This window comes from Monopterus albus, unplaced genomic scaffold, assembly GCF_001952655.1.
Source record: "Monopterus albus unplaced genomic scaffold, M_albus_1.0 scaffold113.1, whole genome shotgun sequence".
NCBI lineage: Eukaryota > Metazoa > Chordata > Actinopteri > Synbranchiformes > Synbranchidae > Monopterus > Monopterus albus.
In genome coordinates, this window is record NW_018127993.1 from 1687466 (window position 1) to 1710051 (window position 22586).

Genomic DNA, 22586 nt, shown 5'->3' on the forward strand with positions numbered 1-22586 from the left:
ACACCTTAGCCGAGTATTAGATGACTTTAAGACCAAGTACAGTTGACTCCTGAGTCCAAAGTAAGTTTAAAACATGTGAGAATCAAGGGCCAAATGGGTAAGCACAGGATTAATCAAAGTCAGAGCAGTGATCACATGTGTGGTGACAGTAGGATACGGGTTAGGTTTCACAGTTATTTACTGTGGTGCACTGTAGTGTTAGTGTGGTGCTCGTCTGGAGATTGGTCCCAATCACAGTTCTAAAATTAATTGTGTAATTAGAAGAAGCTAAGTAATGGATGACTTCATTTCGCACTTTAAAAGGTTCAGAGATTCAACGTGATTCAGATTCAATAAAGTCTAATTCAAAATGCAATCACACCCCCATCCCCAGTTGGAGCACACAACTCCTGTCACAGCAAACAGGAACCAATCTGAATATAGTTGTCCTGTTTAAGTCAATCCATGAAAGATGACTGAAACACAATCCACCTACATCAGCTGGCAAATGTAGACCTTTAAGTGCTAGATGGTTTGTATATGAGATACACTATTGAGCCTGTGGATCTCATGCACACTTAAATCTTCATTACTCCTCTAACTCGGACAGCTATCGATTATGTCCGAATCAATTTGCTATAACATATTCTGAGATCAATGCAGACAGCCAGGCTCATGTAGAATGGATATATAGTTATATAATAACTGGTCCCTACATCGTCACTCCCTGAAAACATACATCCAGATCAACACGCAGGTCATCTGAGAACACTGAGTTTCCACTCTAACGAGAATTAGTGCTTCATGGTTGTATGCCTCTGCCAACCAGTCAAATTCATGGGTATGGGACAGAAGTGAGGTCACTGACCTTGACCTTTAACCACCATAATTTAAATCAATTCATCTTTGAGTCCAAGTGAACACCTGTGCCACATTTTAACTGACATATCTCGTTCACAAGAATGAGCCGTATGGACGGACAGCTTGAAAACATAATGCCTCCGACCACGGCCATCACCAGCACGGAGGCATAAAAATGGCACTGGACATACTCTTTATTATGTGAAATGCAGCAGTGATCAATAACATGGAGTTCATCTCCCATGTAAACCACAATATGGGAGCTCAGCTTTTAAATTATGACAAGACTAATTAGCAAAACAAGTGCTCACATAAACACACTGCATTTGAGTGTTTTTAACACATAGCTAATTGTGTGGAGAGTGTGACTACACCAACAGTTATATATGTGCAATGTCATTTAACCAAAATAGAAAATGCTCAAGAAAGAATATTTAGTGAATGGACTGTCTGCAACAAAGAGGCTGAGAAATTAAGCCTGTGCAGAAGTTTTACCAAAACAAGCGGTTCCTCAAATGGCCACAACAGAGACTTAAGTCAGACAACTCATCAGTTCAACTACTGGGTTACAAACGGTTGATATCACTGCTTTGGTTTGGACGGCTGCAGCACATGAAGGAAAAGACATCGTTACAGCCTTTTAGAGTCAGTTTTCTTTTTTGTCTGTTCTATTTTGTCCATACTACCTTGTCAAAATAAAGAAAGGAACGTGACATTTTAGGATGACTAACTTTTTCAAACTATTACCTCATCCTAGCCCATCCACTGTGAAACTTTAAACACACAGGCAACAGCTACAGCCACTGCATGACCCTGTAGAACACGCTGTCACAGGTCGGAGAGCTCATTATTCTCTGCTGCAATAGCTTGAAATGCACCACTACTAGATGCCATCTTTCCTTCCCAGCTCCATTGTCATGGTGGCCTGACACCCTGTGGTTCAGTGTGAGCAGGTCAGCTGGTTGTCACAGCAGGGCCAGGCAGAAGACGCACCACGCTGCGTGCATCTACGCTCCCTCTGCCTCCCTCCAACACACACACACACACACATACACACACACACGTCCTCTTTCCCATTTCTTAAACACCCACCGTGACCTTGTCCTCCAATGTGGTGGCTAAAATTAGCAGAATGCAAAAGGTGATACTGCCCTGAGGATAAAGTAACCTGCAATGCAGTACTTACAGTATACCAATAAAGTAATACCAAGCAGGCTATATGTATCAGTATATTCAGGATCTATTTTATTTCTCCTTTTAAAACACGAGGCCAGTAATGGCATCTTTGTGGAGACAGCAGTTGTGCACTTAACTAAAGCTGAAATGGATATAATCACAAGCTGAACTACAGCCGAGTAATTTGATAAAAGGAGAGCACACTGGCCACTAGGAAGTCAAGATCAGTTTCAGCTTTACAGAAAGAAAAAAGGTGTCTATAGCATTCATAACCTTGCACTGAGAGATGTTTCTGTCGTGATGTGCCAAAGGCGTCCTGCAGCCTCAGGCGTATTCAAATCAGAAGCATCAACAGCTCAGCTACAAAGGCTAATCCAAAGGTCAAGGTAATGAAAATGAAGTGCGATACCCACCTAACAATCTTGCTGATACAGTTAAGTGTCAGTCACAGCATTTGTTTATCATCATGCTCAATTATGCACCAGTATTAATTACTCAATGAATAAGGGTTCAGCACTTTTTAAATGGGTAAGTGACAAAACTCTTGGGACAAGGCAACTCAGCATAATGAAAATGAGCAGCACGGACAGTCCATCAGTTCACATTGGCCTGCTCTTTATCACACTTGCTCCCTCTTCCACTTGTTAAATGGACTGTGGCATTATGGCCGATATAGTGGCTCATTTTAGAGAAGAAAGAAAAAAAAAACCTCAAACATGAGCAGGAGAAATTCACACACACACACACACAATGCATACTGCCAAGAGAAAACCCCACACACCTCCAGAGACATATCAGACCTTTTCCCAGTCCCCTGCCCTCTGTGGGTGTGTGTCGTTTTCTCAGTCAATGTGTTGGAATGCCTCCATAAATTATTCAGCCGCAGCGCCTGCTATCTGAAGATAACAGCAGCTTTTTAATCGGTCAGCGTGTACAAAGACACTGTGCTGGTGACTGTACAAGCACCTCGAGGGATTTGGGGCACCTTCTGTGTAAGGATGTGTGTCATGGTGGCAGTGAAGCATACAAAAGAATATAGCCTATCTGCAGGTTTATGTTGTAAGGTCACTTTCATTTTCTCTAGGGATACTCTCATTTTCAGCTCATCAAACAAAGGGCACTACCCACACACACAGTACACCTGATGTAGACTGAGAATCAAGAAAGTTACTGCTCATCTACACTTGCTCCAAGTATTCAGAACCATACACCGTGTTGTTTTATCTCAGTTCCAAGCACACTGGCGTCACTTCCAATCAAGCGTTTGTCGCTGGTTTTCCATATTGCCTCAAAATGTGTTAATCCAACAGAACTGCTTTATCTGCAGACTTAGGAGACAAAGCAGCTACAGCTGCAAAAAACAGAAGATTAATCTGCACCAATTCATCGTTTAAATGTTTTTTTTAAAACATGCTAAATATTAATTTCATCTTTATATTTGTATTGTTTGGTACAAGCAGACTAATCAAATGATTAATAAAGAACATAATCAGCAGTAACACCATTACTGTTTACTACTCAGAGACACCACTTTGGCTGCACAACCACTGGGTGTCAGCCTTGCACGCTGCTCGGATGCCACCATTACCACACAGCAGACACATTCTCTCCATGATTTGCAAGGTTGGGTGGTAACTGACATAACATTTCAAAAATATATCTAAAATAATTACTTAGTTAAGTTTATTAGCAGTCACTGTTTTGCTATGAAAGCTACTACTATTCTTCCAATCTATATACAGGGCGCCCTCATCAACAAGATGGACTGACATATGGCTCATGTGTGTATGAGCAGGATGTCATAATCTCCTGTTGATATGGCTATGTTTAGTGTATTGTGCTGTTGTGGAGGCAGTTCCCTGTATGATGTGGACTTCTGGAGTGACTACAACCCAGAATATTCTTTTGAGCCTAGCCACTGGGACGGGAAGAAAGGTAGACGGACACTTCAGTTGACCACTGCTGCCAGGCCTGCCTCCACATACAGCCTGTGTGATGTTCATCTCAGTGTCCCTGGAAAGACTCAATCTACTTGCAGCTAATGTCTTATCATTTGGTTTTGTTATGTTCACAAGCTGCAAATGAACTCAGAAACATTCGATGCTGCATTGGTTGTGTCTTTTTGACACAGGTTTTTGGTACAGGTGATTAAAGGATAAGTATAATCACCTTTATTTGGCCAAGTATGTTACACACAAGGAATTTGTTTCCGGTACAGAACCGCAGGCATCTGCGGTGCCAACTCACGCCGATGGCTCTAACCATCAGGGGCAACAGGGGGGTTCAGTGTCTTGCCCAAGGACACTTTGATATGTGGACTGCAGGCACCGACATTTGAACCTCTGGTTGGGAGACTGCTGCTCTACCCACTGAACCACAGTCACCCATAAAGTAATTGTTTCTTCTGCACAGAACTACACATCCCTGGGTGGGCTCAAACCACCAACCTTTCAGTTAACAGCCGAACGCGCCAACAGATTGCGCCACAGAGACACCCAATTACCAACTACTACTACTAACTTACTCATTTGCATAAATAAGACTTAGGATATCTACACTCAAAGAAACAATGCAGAAAAAGATGACAAGCAAAATAAGAACTAAACCAAATTACAGAAGCTCAATGGCAAGTTACCAGCTGAACACAACAGTGGAAAACATTAAGCAGGACCCATAATAATGATAACAGAATAAAACCAATTAAATTCCCTTGATGCTAAATCTGTTCTAGGAAGAAAACACCTTCAGGACAACATCCACTGAATCAGTTTTCTGTCTCATCTGTCATGAGGGCTGAAGCATATCCCAGCATGCAATGGGAAAGAAGCAGTTTACACCACAGACAGGTCTCCAGCCCATCACAGACACTATAGAGAACTATAGAGACAAATCAGCATACCTAAAAATGATCAGTGTGCTTTAATTGACTGAAGCTTCGTTGTCAGAATGACAACAAAGAACATCATTAAATATCTATTAGTCAGCTATGATAAAACTAATGAAAAGTTAATGAGGAATATTATTAATCATGAGAAACTTCAGCCTTGATGTATCTCAGGCTATTCCTTCTGCTGTGGGACAACTTGAAGACAAATCACTACACCCACACACAGAACCATCTGCTCTGTGCAAACTTTAAATTCTGGACAGAAAGGTAAGAAATGGGCTTTGGAATGCAGTTTATCCTCAACACAACCTTGGCAGAAAAAAAAAGACATTTGCAAGCTGAGGCCAAGTGTTGCCACCCAGTTGGCACGGGCTGTTTGGCACTCCTTCCGAGGAAGTCAAATGGAGTGAATCTGTGGCATAAACAAGCCCGTGGGTGGGGAATATAAACATGAAAGACGGTCCACTTCTTTTGCCTTTAGCGATCATAAACAAGCGCCTTATGAAGTTAGAGCCACAGAAACAGCGCTGCAACCCTCCTTCCACGAGTTACCTTTCTAACTCCCAGTCACTGTTTGTCCATTACAGCCTTACTCCATCTCTCCCTCCTTGTCCCCTGAATCCTCATCCTCCTTCCTTTCCACATCTCCTTCCCTCATTCTTCTCTGGCCTGAGTCCCAAGGCAGATGGTTGAAGCAAGCAGATGCTCCCCACCTAGTCCTAGAGAGAAAAACAAAGTCTGGGTACAACACAAACAAAAACTGTGGCAGAGGCGCAGTGAAGTTCATGGTGCAATTATTTCTGCTTTGACCAGGGACCAGCTTGTTACTGACATATAGAGAGCACAAAAAAAAGGGTAGAAACTATAGAAAATACTTCTACCTGGGACCCGATCTGATGCTAAGGAGTTCATTTAAAATTTGCTGCAGTTGTTATGCCATTAAATCCAACTGTGGCACCAGATTTGACTGTTTAATAAGTCAAACTATCCGATTATGAATCTAGTTACACGGGGAACATAAAAATAGGCAAAAGCTCTGAAATATCACTGATTCATACAAGATCATCAAGAGGTGCAAAACAAAATAAAGGCACATTTCCTTCTGTAATTTTCTCAACATAAAAAAGCAAAATGCTTGAAGGACGGCTAAAAATGTCTGCCTCTAAAAACAACACATTCCCAGCCCCCTTAAATTCCTTATTAGCATAACCTTTATATTTTGACAGCACCAGGCACATTGTAATTGGATCCGTAACAAATCTAACGCCACGACTTCTGCAGGAAGAAAAAAACAATAAAGTTTTGATTCCTGTCAAAACTTTCCTCTGAAGAGCTAAAACACTGTTCTGCTGTCTGGCAGATCTGGAGCAGTTTCTTCAATCTGTATGTTTGCTTCACTGACAGATACCAAGGAAACACACACAAACCATGTGGGGTCATTTCCTGAGGCCACAAAAACTCAAAGCTGACGTCTAAAATAAGACAAGAGCACTACTGCTTCTTCTTTACCTCTACAGAAGAACTGTTTTGCACAAGGACTGCACATTCGTCAAATGCATTCTTAACATCCCACACACAAATAACCAGAAAACATATATATTATTTATGTTACAATTAGCAGTGTAGCAAAACTGCACACATCTCATGTTGTCTCTTCACTGTCAGTAAGCTACAAACCTTTAGTTTCAGTAACCAGTGCTGCTGGAAATTATTATGCATGCAGCAGGATGAACATAAGACCAAGTGATTAAATGCAAATCAACATGAATGAGGCACTGATTCAACAGCCTCTTGACAGCTTGCTGTTTATGTTTTATTACTTAACGTTTTTGACACTGTTCAAAGCCCTGGATATACAACACCAAGCAGAATTCATTATGATCAGTCACGACATCACCAAAAGCCCACAACGGACACACTTTGTTCCCAACTATTTAGGTGCACAAGCTGGAGCTAGCCGTGGTGCTGAACAGCTCAATGGGAACAATAAACCTGGGGGGGGGGGGGCTGCCTTTCATGTAGCATGTTTCTGAAACTCAGAGAAATGCTACTAAAGGCGAGAAACTTCTAGGGAACTGCTGGCAGGCACCACAGAACTTGCCCTGGTGATCAGAGAGAGCTCCGAGGCACCGATGCAAAGAATCACCGCGCCAAGGACGCAGCTCCTGGGAGGATCAACTCACGGATCAGCGGCTGCAGCATTTTTGTGGGCGACTGTTACATTTTAAGATTTCCCTGGGGAGGGACCATGATGTGCTGGTCCACAGGGGACAGAAAATAATAAGCTGAGCAAAATAAGCACATACAGAAAAGCATTTAGCACAAGTTAGTGATTTTTTTATACTCTCCACAAGAATCTGTAATTGCTGAGCAACACAAGCTAGAGACTAATGCTGCCTCTAGTTCCCTGGATCAGCAAAAATTTCAGCCACCTGAATAAGGAGACACTTATTCAGGTTGTCAGTTACAGAAATAAGGGAGACAGTGAGTGACCTGCTGCTAGAGACAAACTAGTGAATTCCAAAACTTTTCAGCATTCAGTACAAGTTATGAGACATCCATATTTTTATATAACCTACTTTTGGGAGGAGAGCAGCAATCAATATCTTTCAGTGCTTCAGTTTCCTAGCACTCAAAAGGGAAAAACAGACTAACATCGACATCTTCACCACAACTAATGACTTACTCTGCTCTAAAACAGAACATGTTGTCCTCTGTGCCCATGTCATGATGTGGCGTCTTCAGCTTCTTCAAAGACATTTGTCAATGCCAACTCGTCTTTTTTTTAAACAATCCATAATAAGCAGCTGATTACACTATTGTTTCCCATACTTAATGCTCTTAATGGACAATCACACATCCAGACACACAACTGAATAACCCATTTGCTTTAGTATTAAGTTTGAGAAGAACAGCAGCTCCTCTGTTTAAAATCTTGCAGGTGTGACACATATCCTTAACAAAGGCTGATTAGAAGTCCGTTTGGTGGGCAAACAAGCATTAACCTGAGCATTTAACTGCACAGAGGAGAAGCCCACTGACAACAGGCACTGCCCTGGAGACGACCTGTGCTACTCCATCCATGCAGGTGCAAAGGGCAACAATGAAGCGCTGCCAAATACATTTTCCTTTCAAGAGAAGGCAAAAGTCCAGACATGACTCTACAGCTGTCTCATACTGAAGTGACAGAAACGCTCTGCAGATGCATGCAAGAGAAAACAGCGTCTAAAATATACAATTTAATGTTGCCTTTCAACAAATCCTCACTATAAAGATAAATCGACGTTGTACATAAAGTAGGCAAAGATAAAATTGAAACTTTTTCAACCGAATCAAATGCCTGCAATGGACAATCATTTTTATGTGGCGTGAATGTTAAGCGACAGAGTGAAACACAACGTGTTTGTTACTGTATTCATTTACGTCCGGAGCCAAATAAAGAATGGCCAAATGTAATCGCACAGAATGTAAGTTATATTGTGCCAGGTTGCTCGTTCAGAAAGTCAACAAGAAATTGTAACTGTTATGCTAAGAGTTGTCCATGCAAGACCAAAGACAACAAACCCCCAAATCATCCAAAACATGTGACCCCCGTGTCCTACCGGGTGAAGAAACGGTCTCCACTCTCCTCCTTTCCATAGCTGTTTCCATTTACGGACTTAATTTGGTTTTAAGAGCCTGGCTCCGCTCACAGGAGCTCGTTAGGACCTGCACACTGCGGGTACTAGTTGCTGCTCATTCAACTCCCAAGTTTGGCAGAGACAGACGCTGCTTGTGCACCCTCCTCTCGGCGGGAGCGAGCATAAGCTGGTGACTAGTGGTAATGTTGATTCGTGTCTGCACGGTGCAACAATGCATTTATGTGTTAATGCTTCATGCTTTGCTTTCATGTTTAGCTGAAAACCACTGGTCAGTCCGTGGACTGGCAGGTTAGATAGTTGATTTAGGTTTTATCAACTAGTAAAAGTCTATTTTTCCAACTTCCTGTTTCCAACTTGGCAAATTTGAAGATTTCCTTTTTACATGCTTGCAATTTTGCATCCTCTGGTTTTGGAGTTTTGGGCAGACCTGGACTCATGGATGGGTTGCTAAATGGACCTACTCCAGGACCCCAAGAGGTTTCTTGTTTGAACATCATAAAACAATTAAAAGTCGACAAATACATGCAAAACATAGACTCAACATAGTTACAAAATTACCATAAAGATGCAAAACCATCCTGAAGGGACCCAAATATCTACAGAGACAAAAATGACCATATAGAGAAACAAAGGGACTGCAAAGAGACACAGAACTACCAAAAAGAGACACAAAACAATCAGAAAGACCACTGCAGAGAGACAAAGAATAACTTTCTCATTGCCCAACCTCTCCTGTTTTAATGGGAGCATCATTCACCTGCAGCCAGGTGCCACAAACATGTGAAAAGCCAAGTAGCTGAGACCTCTTAATGCTCTGCAACATGTTCTGGTGTCCAAATACTTCATAGCAGATGGTCAAATCATTGTCCCTCACTATCTCAGAGCAGCACACTACACACACAGCAAACCCAAGCTCTCAGTGAAGCTTTTCCACCTGCTGGCATAAGCTAAGTTTAAGCTGTGTCTGCCAGTATGTGGTTAGTTCAGCATGCCCTGCATTAATGGTTCGCAAAGCGTGGCTCAGGGACCACCAGGAGCCACAAACAGTCATCACAAACAGTTTAGACAGTTATAGAACTCAAGTCAAAACACTTAGGGATGCTGCATGATTAGAAATAAAATGGGACTCTGCAAACAAATATACACACATCACACACACGCCTTCAATATACTGCAGGATAAACAGTACATCAGTTGTTGGACAGTACAGGGTGTTAATACAAGCCCAGAATGAAAATAACAGATGAACCCAGAATAAACCAAATTGCTTCTTAGCGAGCCAAGACAACAGTCATCTGTTTTTAAGATGAGAACATTTTTAACAACACAGCACATCTTGTTTCATGGCAGCAAAAAGAGAGAGTTTGCAAATGACTGTTTAACTGTGTTCCAAGAATACCACAAAGGGTCGGGCTTTCTGTCACGCTGTAAAATATGCACTCAGTTCAGCTGAACAGACGTCTTCAGACAAATCATGAAACAAGAGGCCATTTACGCAACTGGAATTAGAATCGCTGACACCTCTCCAAAACAGGAGCCTCATCCTAAATTGGTTCTGATGAGTGTGTTTGAGTGAGCAGCTACTTAGAACCACAATGTAATGAACAGTGTAATTCATATTTTTAGTCATATTTAATTTTTGAAATGTACATGAATCATATAAAGCTGATACAATAGAAAGTGTGTGCCCGGTCCCTGACCTTCATAAACGTCCAGGTTACACAGTGATTCATCAAAAAAGATGCTCAAAAATCCAATAATGTAAGATAACTTTAATTTATTTTTGCCTACAAGTCTCAAATGACCTGATTTGGTTCAAAGCTTTTTGTGTTAGCTAAAATAACAGCAGTTTTGAGGTTTAGTTGTTGAGGTGTATTCGTGGACCATCTAAAATTTTACTTTGGTATGAAAAAGGAGCACAAATAACATCAACACAAAGAAGTCAGAAAAAAACATCACTTTTTTCACAATATTTGAAATCCATGTGTGCTAGAAGCCTCGTTCTCAGCTCTACAGCGTGCAGACAAGTGATAAATGCATTCCAATAGGCAACCTTCAATTTCCAATATGTGTGTGTGTATCTGTCTGAGAACCACTGTCTGCAACTGTCACAGTGAACAATATCCAATATAGTTTTTCAGGTGGCTATAAATAACAGTGCACCTGGACAAAGATGAAGCCAAAATCAGCTCAGACAGACGGGCACAGGTGGATGGATGGCAGCGTGAGGGCCTTAATGAGAACACAGCTTTGCCAACACACGGGCTTGAGAGCTCTGCAGATGGCTTGATGTCATCATTATATGACAGTGAATGTGAGACAATGAGATGGAAAATGGAATGGGAGAGTGACTGAACCTAATTTTGATTTTGGATAAATTCTAAGTTAAATATTTTTTTAAAAAACAGCATTATATCAGTGTGAGAAGCTTGATTTTACTCATGTAATTGTTTAAATACAAAGCATGTACTGATATTATTCAGTTAAAAATGAGCCTAATATCTTCATTAAACACATACCAGTTATACCAATAGTTCTGCAGGTTAAGTCAGAAATCTTTGCTACTCTTGGAAGAGAGTCAGAAATGAGGTGGAAATTGTAGCTGATTTTTCCATCTGGGTTTGTCTTCACCATGTCTGCATACGTGAGCTTGAACTGGGAGGTCACAGTATGGCCAAGATTAGTAGATACAGAAGGAAGGAAAGAAAAAGAATGACAAAAAGTCAAACAGCTAAGCTGAGAGCTCATTGGATAGTCTCAAAGCTGCAGATTTGACCTTTTTCACAAAGCAAAATATAATGTGTTCTTCCAGCCGGACAGCAAATGATGATAAGCCGAGACGCCTCATGTCGGCCCCCTGAAAACATCAACTGAAACCCTCTTCTCTTTAGAATAATCTGTATTTACTATCAATATTTGCCATTTTCATGTACACTTTGGGCAGAAAAGTGCCTCTATTTATGATTTCATTCAGTGCAAAACGCTAATTTGCAGAAAGTCACATGCCTTTAATTTACAGAGAACACTAGTATAACAAAGTATTCATATTAAAGTATTAACATAATATAGAAATATCAGAGCATCCCTGTAATATTAAGGGCAATTATCAGCGAGCATTTGCTGTAATAAAGTTGGAGTTATGTAATTTGTGTAAAATGTCTAAGTGCTAAGTGATTGCAAAAGGCCTGATGTTAGCTTAAACACAACTTGCATACCGATGTAACTTTGAGTCATTTGATAATACTTGAGTAAAATCCACATACATACACTTAGAAAATTCACAAATCCAGCAATTATCTCTGCAGCCAGCTGCTTGACAGGGATCATCTGAAACCCTGGATGATAATTACTGCTTTCATCTGTGTGTGTCAGGCCTTTGAGGTTTTTGGGTGATTAGCAGACTACAGGTAAAAAGAGTCTGGTTCCCCTGGACAGCCAGAACCACCTAATTATAATCAGCACAGTCAGATGGCTTCACTTTCTACTACATATCAATCTTCATTCCAGTGGCATCTTTCCACACCAGAGCCAGATGCTTCCTCCAGGCAGAGAAGCAGCGACTGGAAAATGTAAACAACACATCACTTGTCTGATGTTGGTCGTCCCGGGGCCTCCTGGTAAGGAATTGTTTTCAGACATACTTCACAGAGCGCACTAAGTGGAAACTGGGTGGAAAAAGTAGGAAACATATAATGGAGGGATCCCAACTGTCTGTGAAAACGGACCGTTTATAAGCAACTGATGCTTTTGGTGTTTGAACAGGGTTCTCTCTCCTCTTGTTCACTTTTTATTGATCATTTCTGACATATGACCTGACTCCCAATGCTCCCAAATTAAACTAAAAATGACTTGTCATTTATTATCAGTTGGTTTCCCTGTGATCTTACAGCAGAGACAGATCGGTTTACTTTCCTTGATGAGACTTCTCCCCACACAGCACGAAAACACTTCAGTTGTCATCCCTGCGTCTGTGACAACCTCAGAAGAACTTGGTAACAGATGGGAGCACTAAAGAACCTCAGTGATTATCTGAAGATCACTCTTTCATGCCTAGAGGCAATCAGCGAGGCCGCCACTAATCAGGGCATAACTGCTCTCCACATAATTCACAAGTCTTATTTGTCACATTTGAGATGGCTTGGCATTAAATCAGTGACATTTGTTTTATTAATATGTCATTAATTAAAAAAAAGTTGAGCTGATGACGCTCTGCTGTCTCAGCTTCCTCTGGGACTGGGACGATCAACTATTACCTGTCATTTCTTACAGTAAGTAAGAATAATGAAAAGATTTGAAGGTGGTTAGTTGGCGGCATGGTGTAAAGGTGACTGGAGTATGACGTCACTTAAAATAGGGAGTGCTTGTCTTATTAAATAAGATGGCAGAATGCTCTCACAGTGAACACAATGCTACAAGCCAACTTTCACAGTTAGTGTTTATGTTAAATCCCAAATGAGAGGTGGAAATTAACTTGTAATTAACATCGTCAGGTACTTGTTACTTAGTCATCGACCACATTTCAAAGGGGAAAAAGCTTTTTACTCCCCTACATTTTCCATCAGTGGTGAATGATGCACTAAAATGCTCCACTACAAATCCAAGTTCATTTAAAATCATGTGCAATGACACAAACATTTACCATCACAATGTACTTCAAGTATCAAAATAAGAAAGATGGCCCCTGTGACTGACTTTTATTATTACAGTAGTTTTAAATATTGTAAATCCTTTATGGCATGACATTATTATATTGCTACTTTTACTTCTTTCACCACCCTTCAACACGCATCACAGAGCAGAGACCTGATCCAGTTGCTTCGGCAACAAATGATGCTAATCAATCTCCAATGTACTCAACAGTCAAATCATTCTTTGTGTATGTTGCGTGCTCTTTTCCCAGAAGAGATGTCACGCTGTACAGTTCGGCTGTGGAGGAGACAGAATGGAAGAGGATACACTCCTGTTACTCAGCTTTACTTGTCCCGCAAGTCAGTTGTCAATTGTAGCGCGGCATCAAGTCAGCGGAAGCCAGAATGTACAGTGCACTCATCAAATCTGCCAGCAGGCAGGAGGAAAACACCTACAGAGCCCAAAGCCACAGCCAGTTGCAATTAAAGTGCTGCTCCACTGCAGGGAATGGAGCCAGAGGCCACCTGAGGGTCAGTGGAAAATACAATTACCAGCTTGTCATATACTGTCAGGAAAAATAAATCTGTGAAACAAAACAGCTCCGACTCACCTTCGCACTGACTTCAGAAAACCAACATAGGAAATTGTGGATGTTATCACAACAATGGAACTTTGTCAGGTAAACGAAAGCTTTGTTTTATTATTGGAACAAACTTGAAAATGGAACAAGATCTGGGAACATGGCCACAGCTCGGGCCACGCAGCTTCGTGTGCTCTCAAATGGAGAAAAGGAGTTGGACTCAAAGTTATAGACCATTAACTAAAGCATATCTACCAGGACAGTTCAGTGGCAGTAATGTGGCTTGTTTTTGTCCAATAACTGCTTTCAAAGGACTTGTTTCCATGAAAAAAAGGCACAATCTAAATACAAAAAAGAAAACTAAAGAAATTCACAGTTTCAAAACAAGAGCCAAACATAAACTGTAGTTATACAGTAGTTTCATGTTTCCACAAGCCAGTCTTTATCCCGGCTGCAGACTCTGTGTTAATTAAAGGCACCGCTTGTCCATTTTCTTTGAGTGTGCCACCATTCTGAATGGCCAGGTTGAGCCCATATGACTTGGGTTGGCTCTCTAGTTCTGTGCTGCTGGGCTGCTTTACAGGACCAGAGTCTTTAGTGGAGCTAGACAATGCAGGAGTAGCCAGCCGCTCATTCTCTACAGTCACCACTGCCCCACTCCCCAGGGTGCTGCCGCTTCCTTTATCTGAGTAGCGGGAGCGCCGTGGCAGGCTGGTGCTATCGCTGCTGTCCTGCTGCAGCTGGCTATGATGCCGCTCCCGGTAGGCCATGTAGGCTGCTCGTCGGCTACTGCGTGCTGCTATGTCATAATGGTGGTGCCGCCTGTGGGGGGCGCTCTGCACGCTACCCTCCACGCTGGTGGGAACATCATAGGCATACTCTCTCAGTACTGTGAGACGACTTGCTCTGTGTGCTCGCGATTTGTTTTTGTGATGCCTGCTCGCGTGTCCGTTAGCGGCAGCTGTTTGATTGCTGATGTTGTTCATTGGGCGAAACTGCAGCTCAACTGGCGCTACATGCATTTTAATTTCATTGTCTACTGAATGCTCAGTCAGGCTGTCCAAAACAGCTGCACCATTGGCGGTCACCGGTGCTGAGGCAGACCTACACTGAGCTGCCTCTGCGTGCAGATTGGTCAGCTTGCTGCCATGGCCGGAGTTGCGAATGCTTGGCACGCTCTTATTTGTGTAGGAAGAGTCTGCACTGCTGTGGCCACACCTTGTTGACTCCCCGTCTGTCTTGTTAGCTGATCCCACTGTGGGTGTCATTGCCACACCTGACTGAGGGAGAAGGACATCCTCCTGTGCAGAGTAGGCTCGTCTCCCAGAGCAACAAGCCTGGGACCAATAGCGCCTCATATCCTGTCTGTTGATACAATGATGTGCCACCATGAACGCCCCCAGCGCCAGCGCGGCCACCCCAAACAGGCAGGTGAAAGCCAAGTCGTAGGGGTGGTCCTGTGATAGAGCCATGGCCCCGAACACCCAGAGGGCCGCATATAGCCCTAACGCCCCTGCTGCACCCATCAGCTGGGCAGCGAAGGTGTGCTCATTCTCCAGGGCCGACAGAGGCACGGTGTGCGGAGCAGACACTACACAGGATGCTGCCTCGTGTGGCTGAAGATGTAGGGTGAGGGCATGGCAGTGGTCACTGGGACCCTCTGGCCGGGCCTCAGTGTTGGCTGAAGCCAAATGCTGCTGCTCTTCGTTTGGCTCCTTGAACTCGTAACAGCGCTCAGGGTGGCGGCGCAACTGGAGCAGGATGCTGAGGAAGTACATACAGTCCACAAAGATGATGAATCCTACTGGGCCATAAAAAGCTCCAATGCTGGGCTCCCATGCCATCGTGTGCCTGGACAGAGACAGACAGACAGACAGACAAGAGCAAACAAACACTTCAGCTACAGTAGTGTAACACATGTGACTTTTAAGATTCTCAAGATCAACCTTTTGCATCAACTTGGAATTACATAGCCCCTCCCAACAGTAACCCTACCAACAGTGCTCATTAAAACAATACTTTCTCATCTTAATCTGTCACCATCATTATTTACTTCACAATCTTAAAACTGTTCTGAAAAACTTTTGCATCTAATTTTTCCAGTAACTCACCCATTGCATCTAATAATACAGGTTGGATTCATCTCGCTTGCAAGAAATTAATTAAGCTCCAAAGACTTGAAACAGATACGGGTCCAGATTTCTCAATTAGTCTGCGCCGCTGTACAAACTGAACAGCTGCCACTGTGGACAGGGGAGGGGGGGTGTGGAGCTCACTGTAAATTGGCAGCAGTTGCGCGGATGTGCATACCATTAATAGGCCTCAATAATCTGAACTTCAGGGAATAAAGTTTCCCTACTCTCACAAAAATATCCAGTATTTGCTAAAGCGGCACAGTGTGGCCAGTCCTCCTGAGGACAGAATGGAAAAGATCTCATGGGTTTGGACACATCCTTATTAAACACTCTAGTCCAGATGAAATGACAGCATTCCCATCGGCACAAACTCAGGAACAGGAACTTTAATTGTTTCTATTTAGGGACTACTTACTACGGCGCATTGCTGCGGTGTTGTTTTTGATATTTGCTGCTGCAGTGATCCCACAAACAATGATGGGTATCCCTCCGCCGATTAAATAGAACCTTTTGGAGAAAACACAGAAAGGTTTGGTTCTACAAATGACCGGGACACAAGAGTGTAGTGGTTAATCCATGTGGCAGCTTCACCAACAAACATGAACACATGACAAGAGAAAGCTCAATGACGTCCTCATCCTTTCTGTTAAATACAACCAAAATGCAACTGTTTATTCAAACACCACTCTCTCTGTTGTAACACAAGAGCTGTGGTGTCATACCTCAGCATCGGCCGTGGTGGCGGAGGAGGTTCGTCTAGCTCTTCGTATCGTTTAGCCTTGCGTGTCACCTGCTTGTAGATGTTGCGTGCAGTCACGCCCACCCACAGAGCTGTAGCCAGAGTAGAATAGTGCAGTAAGATGCCCATCTACAAGAGATTGCACAGTTACAGGACAGTTACTACAGCAAATGAAAGCAGTCACTCTCCTCTATACAATACACCATGAGGGGAGGTGCCGAATCGCCTCTAAGCCGTGGTAATGATCTACTGCACTTTCAATCCATCTTTTTCTAACTTTGCCAACTTTTTCAACGCTTTTCCCCTTGAAAACAAGCAGACACAGCAGGTGCAGGTGGTATATACTCACTGCTTGGCAGACACTTGCGTAGCGCGTCTGATTGATGCCACCCACAAAGACCCCACAGGTGAGGGAGATATGGAAGCAGAGGTTGATCAACATGTGCCAAAACTTGGAGCTCACACGAACAGACCTGGGACATACAGACACACAATACATCACAGCATGAACATGGAAAGACTTCTGTTCTGCAGATCATGACACTACAGTATCATAAATAAGCTATCCTATGTGTATTTTGTGCCGGTCATCCACCAACGTGTAGTTATTGCTGACCAGTGCCAGTAAAGCTTCCACATCACTATGATGTGTGAGATCTTAATGCTTAATTACTAATTATTTAACAGTCTTAGGCAAACAATGGGAAAAAATTAGTTTGTAGGGGCAAAAAACTGATTTCTGCTTTGTAGTGAAGATGAATAACCAGCAAAAGATAAATGACAATAGCAGTGGGACTCCATTACCTGTGACAGTAGATGTAGCTGATAATAATAGTGAACAGACAGAGGAGGAGAATAATCGTTGTGGCGTAGATGACTGGGTGCAGAGGTTGGATGCTTGGAGCAAAGTACTCCACACTGCTGAGGTCCTGCAAGATAGATGAGGTGGAGTCTACACTTTGTCACATCATTATGTCACATCATTGTATGTCAAAACCCAAACCCAACTACAGATGCACAAGGTGCGCAACACTTTAGCAGACGTTGCTATACTTCGTAATGGCCACTAGGGGGCCGACAGGCTTGTTATAATTAACTGAATGAATGTAGATGCCAGTGGCTTGCTCTCAAAATAAAAAATAAAACAGACACTTAAATGAGTAATTATCATTACAATTCACACTGCAGCTCCTAGTTCACTACTCCCCAAATGTCCCAGTGAACACATGACCATGAAACGAGCCATTCAAATGCCCTGCCCTACCATGAGCAGGCCATAGTTTCCCAGAGAGTTGCAGGATATAGTGGTGAAGTTGTCGTGATGGCCCAGGATGCGGCAGCCGTCGCTCTGCCATCCCCCCTGACCTCCCACCAGGCTGAAGTCCACGGGCGAGCCGCCGTAGGGTGATGTTAACAGGGGTGCGCAGGACACGCAGGGCCATGCCATCTGATGGACAACACAGACAGTGCCAAGTTCTCATTTCAACTTCCATTTGGTTCCTGACACAGTATGTCAGTGTTGTGTGTCAGAACAGTTTCAGGTTTCTGCTTTCTCATAAAAAACACATACTAAACACTTAGGGCGATACTAAAATATGACTCACCTATCTTAGCCATGATGACAGGGGTAGCCACACTTCTCCTCTTCCCTCCATCAGCCAGCTGTGATGAATTGCCAGTGGAGAGAAAAAACTTGCCGTTGCGGAAGCCCAGTAGGTGGAGCTTGTAGACGGTGTCCTCCGTCTGCCCTGGGAGCACTGCCTGGGTAAAGAGAGACTGGGGAAGCTGCAGGGAAGCTTCCACAATGGTGCTCTATGTGGACAAAAGACAGAATGAATTCAAAATCCAGCCATTTCTTTCTTTGACAACAGAATTGTTGTGTTTTGATCCTCAAGCTTTTTGTTTTATGTGCTTACAAGCTACAATCAAATCCACGCTCCACAGTAAAACATCCTCCTAGCAAAACTGCTAACTGATTATGTCTGGTAGGAGCTGACCTTGTGAAGGATGCTGGAAAAGGAGCCGGTGGCGTTGCATTTGAAGGTGAGCTGGCCAGGTGTGCGCTCAGGGCTAGGCCTCTGGAACAACATGCAGGTCATACCGTTCCAGTCGTTGGCCCTGACAGAGTGGGCCTCCAGTGCTATGTTTGGTGATGTCTGGAAGGATAAGAGGAAAAGAAAACTTTAACACAATTCCTTCTCAACACCGTACAGCACAGCACCACATAATATGGTTAACGGGACTAACCAAGGAAAAGGCCTGTGCTGTTGCCAGGTGGTAGACGGCAATCTTCTGGAGGCAGGCGATGATTCGGGAGCAGGCCATGGCTTCACGCTGAGCCATCCACAGCACCCTCTCATCAGCCAGCATCAGGTTACTGGCCATACTCACCATCACCTCTCCCAGCTGGACGACAACAGAGGGGATTGACAAGAGTGAATGAACACGCAATTTTTCCCTTCAGGTCACCCACAGGCATCGACTTTGCAGCTACTCAACAGCACATACTCTAAATTATGTGACTGGAGACATATGAAATGTTAATGTGCATCTTGTTTGTATCAAACTGCACTAAACATGTGCTTGACAAAGATGCTTGACTCTTGTTCTAGTTAAGTGACTATTAGAAACATGTTTCAAGCACAGTGTTGCCCTACTACGCTTTAATATGCTTTGAAACTCTAGTGCTCCTTGCCTAAAGCACTTATAACTGCAGCTACAGCTCCTGTACTGTGAAAATCTTGGCCTGCAGCTGTGCTGAAAGCCATAACAAGACATCCTTCCTCATTAAACAACATGACAACAAACAGCTGTTGAGCATTAATCTAGTTGTCTTGGGATACACCAAATGAACGCACCACACACTGCCACTGATGCTAGGCTTGGGGGAAAAAAAGTTTATTTCACTGAGTTTTGGTTTGGGTGCGAGTTGGAAGCCCACTACAGTACTTACATCTTTAAACTTGTCAACAAACTTGCCAAATTTCTCAATCATCTCAGCCACAAATATGATGTCCATCTTGTCCGAGAAGTTAGTAGCATTGATTGTGTAGACCAGCAGGCGCCGAGCCCTGGGCACCACATTGCTCTCGTTCAGAGGCATCTAGCAGAAAGACCCAGAGAGAAAATTAGGTTTGAACGGTCAGACATGCAGCTTGGGACAGCCTCTGATCAAAAAGGAGCAAAAGATAAGAAACTAAGCTGGAATATAAATCACAGCAATAAAAGTTCCTGTCAATAACATCAGATACACACCTGGTTAATGACATAGAGAAATCTTGTGACATCCTTATGGAACTGGCAGCGGGAGTAGTCTTCCTCTGCCCATAGCCCCTCGTGATCACAGTAGCGCCATGCCTTCTGCTCCTCGCCTGAGCTGCCCGAGTAGGTGCCTGCACTTGATGGCAGTCTGTTGCAGGGGATGTAGGCTCTGATCCCTGCCAGGGTGCGTGGCCACCTGGAAGCAAAATAAGTCAGTCCTCCCGTTTCCATTCTTGAGTAACTGGTTCATGCAGTGTCCTTATTTTCTCTTTGGTTGGTGTTATGTCAGCCATAATGTGTGTTACATTAGTAGCAAAAGAGTAACTCGAGTGTTTGAAACCATGGCTGAGGTAATTCCTATGTTTTGCCACAAGGTGGTGCCATTTGCACAACAGCACAGCTGCACCATCACAGCGAAAAAAGGGTTTTCACATAAATATTGGTTCATACAGATAAAATGTATTTAATTTATAAGCATGGACCTACAGTTTGGCAGATGACAGCATTTATGAATTAAGAAAATCACTGTTTTAGTTTAGAAAATGCTCAGTGTACCATATTAAAACAAGACAGTTAAATATAGAAAGTATTTACAAGAATTGTCATGAATGTACGTAGTAAAAAAAAGATTTTATTAGTTTAATTCAACATGAAATTTGGGTTTTTAGGTGGGTGAAAAACTAAACGAGTAGCTCGGTGTATGTTTTTAGATGTCAATTAACCTGAACTCTCCCTTGTTGTTGGAAACACGTTCAGGAGCACAGTACTTGGCAGAACTCTCCAACACCACAATGTGGACAGTCCTGGTGGTGTTGCCTCTGCTTGTCCGGACACGACACTCCCAGTTCCCAGTAAAACCAGGCTGGATGTTTGAGATGGTCAGCGCACTAGTGGATCACATGGAGGAGAAAATGTCTTCATTACACTCACTAATCAGAACTAGATTCTAGTTAAATGTAAGGTTCTAAGATGTATATCATCATACCTAGCAATCAGGGAGCAGTTCTGCACCACATGCTTTTCAATAAAGATGCCTTGTGCAGCGTCAGGCTTGACCATGCGGCCATTCTGGTACCACAGCACCTGCATGTCCTCGGCCACAAAGGAGGCCTGGCACTGGAAGGGCAGGCTATCCCCCTGGAAGACGACCTGACGCTGCGATGGAGTTAGCTGGAAGGATGGCAGCTCAAGAGGAGCATCTGAGGAAAGCAGGCACATTAGGAAGAGAATCAGGTAGCTATTCCTCCCAGAAAGGTTAGTTATTGTTTCATATTCGTCACAAATAATTTTCCACATATCCATTTATTCTGGATACAGTGCAGTTGTGTTGCACAGTTGGTACTTTTAGGCACACAGTAAAGCAGTGTCTTGAATTCTGGGTGGTTAACAGTTCTTTGCCACTGATGTCAGGCCACTGGCTCTTGGTATATCTATGCCATGTATTTCATAATCCCTCACTGTGATGAGTGCCAAACTGATAAGACATGAGCAAGTACAAAGAAAGGCAGCACTGGCCCAAGCAGCCCTTCTCTTATCTGCCATGTCATTGCACAAGCCTCTGTTCCACAAACACAAGCCAAAACAGAGACATTAAAGCGAGAGTGCAACATTCTGGCATTATAGTCTGTGTAACCACTCAACATGACTTATTTCACACTTTCAAAATGTCCAAAACTGGACAAATGATACATCAGATAGTGTCACTGAAATGATAAATGATTCCTCGTGTTATCTTTGTGCTGCATTTAGTCAGTTTTCGTTTCTGTTTAGCTCAGGCAGGTGTGTGCATCTACCGCAGGTGAGGAGCTCTGGCCCGAGAGAGGTAATGAGCTGGCCCTGGAGAGACTGGGGGTAGGAGCACTTGGTATTCTTGACAGCGATGTTCCTCTCTTTGACCCAGGACAGCAGCCACAGAAGGTTGCAGTCACACAGCAGGTAAGGGGTCTGAAACTCTCTGCAGGTGAACAGAAACACACACCCACACATCGTGGGGAAGAAAGTTAAAGTGACAGGGCACCAACAGATAATCATTGGAAGTGATGAAGAAGCTTAATTTTGCCATCATACTTACAATGCCTTCAGAGACACCAAACTGTCAAAGGTCCCCTGAGCCAGTGAGGAGAACTTGTTCCCTGAAAGGTTTCTGAAATAAAACAAGTAACTATGAAAACAATCTTTTATCCAAGTCCCTCACAAAAAATGATTATATTATGTCCCTAAAAGTCCTCCTGACTTACAGTCTGATCAGACTGCTGAGGCCCTTGAAGATGTCTACATTCAGACATCCAATGCTGTTGTTGGACACGTCTCTGAAACACACACAGACAAAGAAGGTCATGGTTTATTTTTTTAAAATAATGCAGCCTGACTGCTAGAATGGTTTAAAAGGCAACTAGAAAGCTGCATTAAGGCTCCGAGCGTTTTACAGCGAGATACGCCACGAACATCAGACTGCATCATGAGAAAATGGATAAATGGGAAAATGATTAAGATGCCAAAAAAGTCAAGTTTAACAAAGACCAAACAATCTGCTGACAGATTTATAACTTTCCGGGAGATTTGTGATCATGTCTGTGCAGGCGTCTATGTGGGGGAGTCGACGCATCAAAGGCAGAGTAAAACCGGGAGGTAATTCATCGCCTGTGATTAAGGTCAAACGTGTGTGTTTCCCCTGGGGATGTGACCTGACACGATGCGT

General features: G+C 43.2%; 2 protein-coding genes across 9 annotated transcripts in view; both read right to left on the bottom strand.

The window, feature by feature from the left end:
* kcnip4a (potassium voltage-gated channel interacting protein 4a) overlaps positions 1–8715 on the bottom strand; it is a 124082-nt gene extending 115367 nt beyond the window's left edge. For 3 of the 8 annotated variants that reach the window (XM_020611392.1, XM_020611405.1, XM_020611406.1), the window contains exons 1-2: positions 8506–8715; positions 5456–5622 (exon numbers count right to left, since the gene is read on the bottom strand). Coding sequence is in view for 2 of the 8 variants with exons in the window: in XM_020611402.1 (XP_020467058.1) it covers positions 8506–8554 (49 nt within the window). In the remaining 6 variants the exon portion in view is untranslated. Of the gene's footprint in view, positions 1–5455; positions 5623–7589; positions 7796–8505 lie in introns of those variants that run through there. The other 5 variants (XM_020611402.1, XM_020611396.1, XM_020611394.1 and 2 more) reach the window with 3 other exon arrangements.
* Positions 8716–11767: 3052 nt separating this feature from the next.
* Positions 11768–22586, bottom strand: part of adgra3 (adhesion G protein-coupled receptor A3) — a 23295-nt gene continuing 12476 nt past the window's right edge. Inside the window, 18 exon segments of the mRNA XM_020611441.1 lie at positions 11768–13697; positions 13784–15604; positions 16300–16395; positions 16611–16756; positions 16977–17100; positions 17432–17556; positions 17892–18009; positions 18011–18074; positions 18232–18439; positions 18625–18783; positions 18875–19033; positions 19581–19730; positions 19883–20084; positions 20611–20775; positions 20874–21087; positions 21682–21842; positions 21960–22031; positions 22126–22197. Of these exon segments, the coding sequence (XP_020467097.1) occupies positions 14161–15604; positions 16300–16395; positions 16611–16756; positions 16977–17100; positions 17432–17556; positions 17892–18009; positions 18011–18074; positions 18232–18439; positions 18625–18783; positions 18875–19033; positions 19581–19730; positions 19883–20084; positions 20611–20775; positions 20874–21087; positions 21682–21842; positions 21960–22031; positions 22126–22197 (3679 nt within the window). The 3' untranslated portion in view covers positions 11768–13697; positions 13784–14160.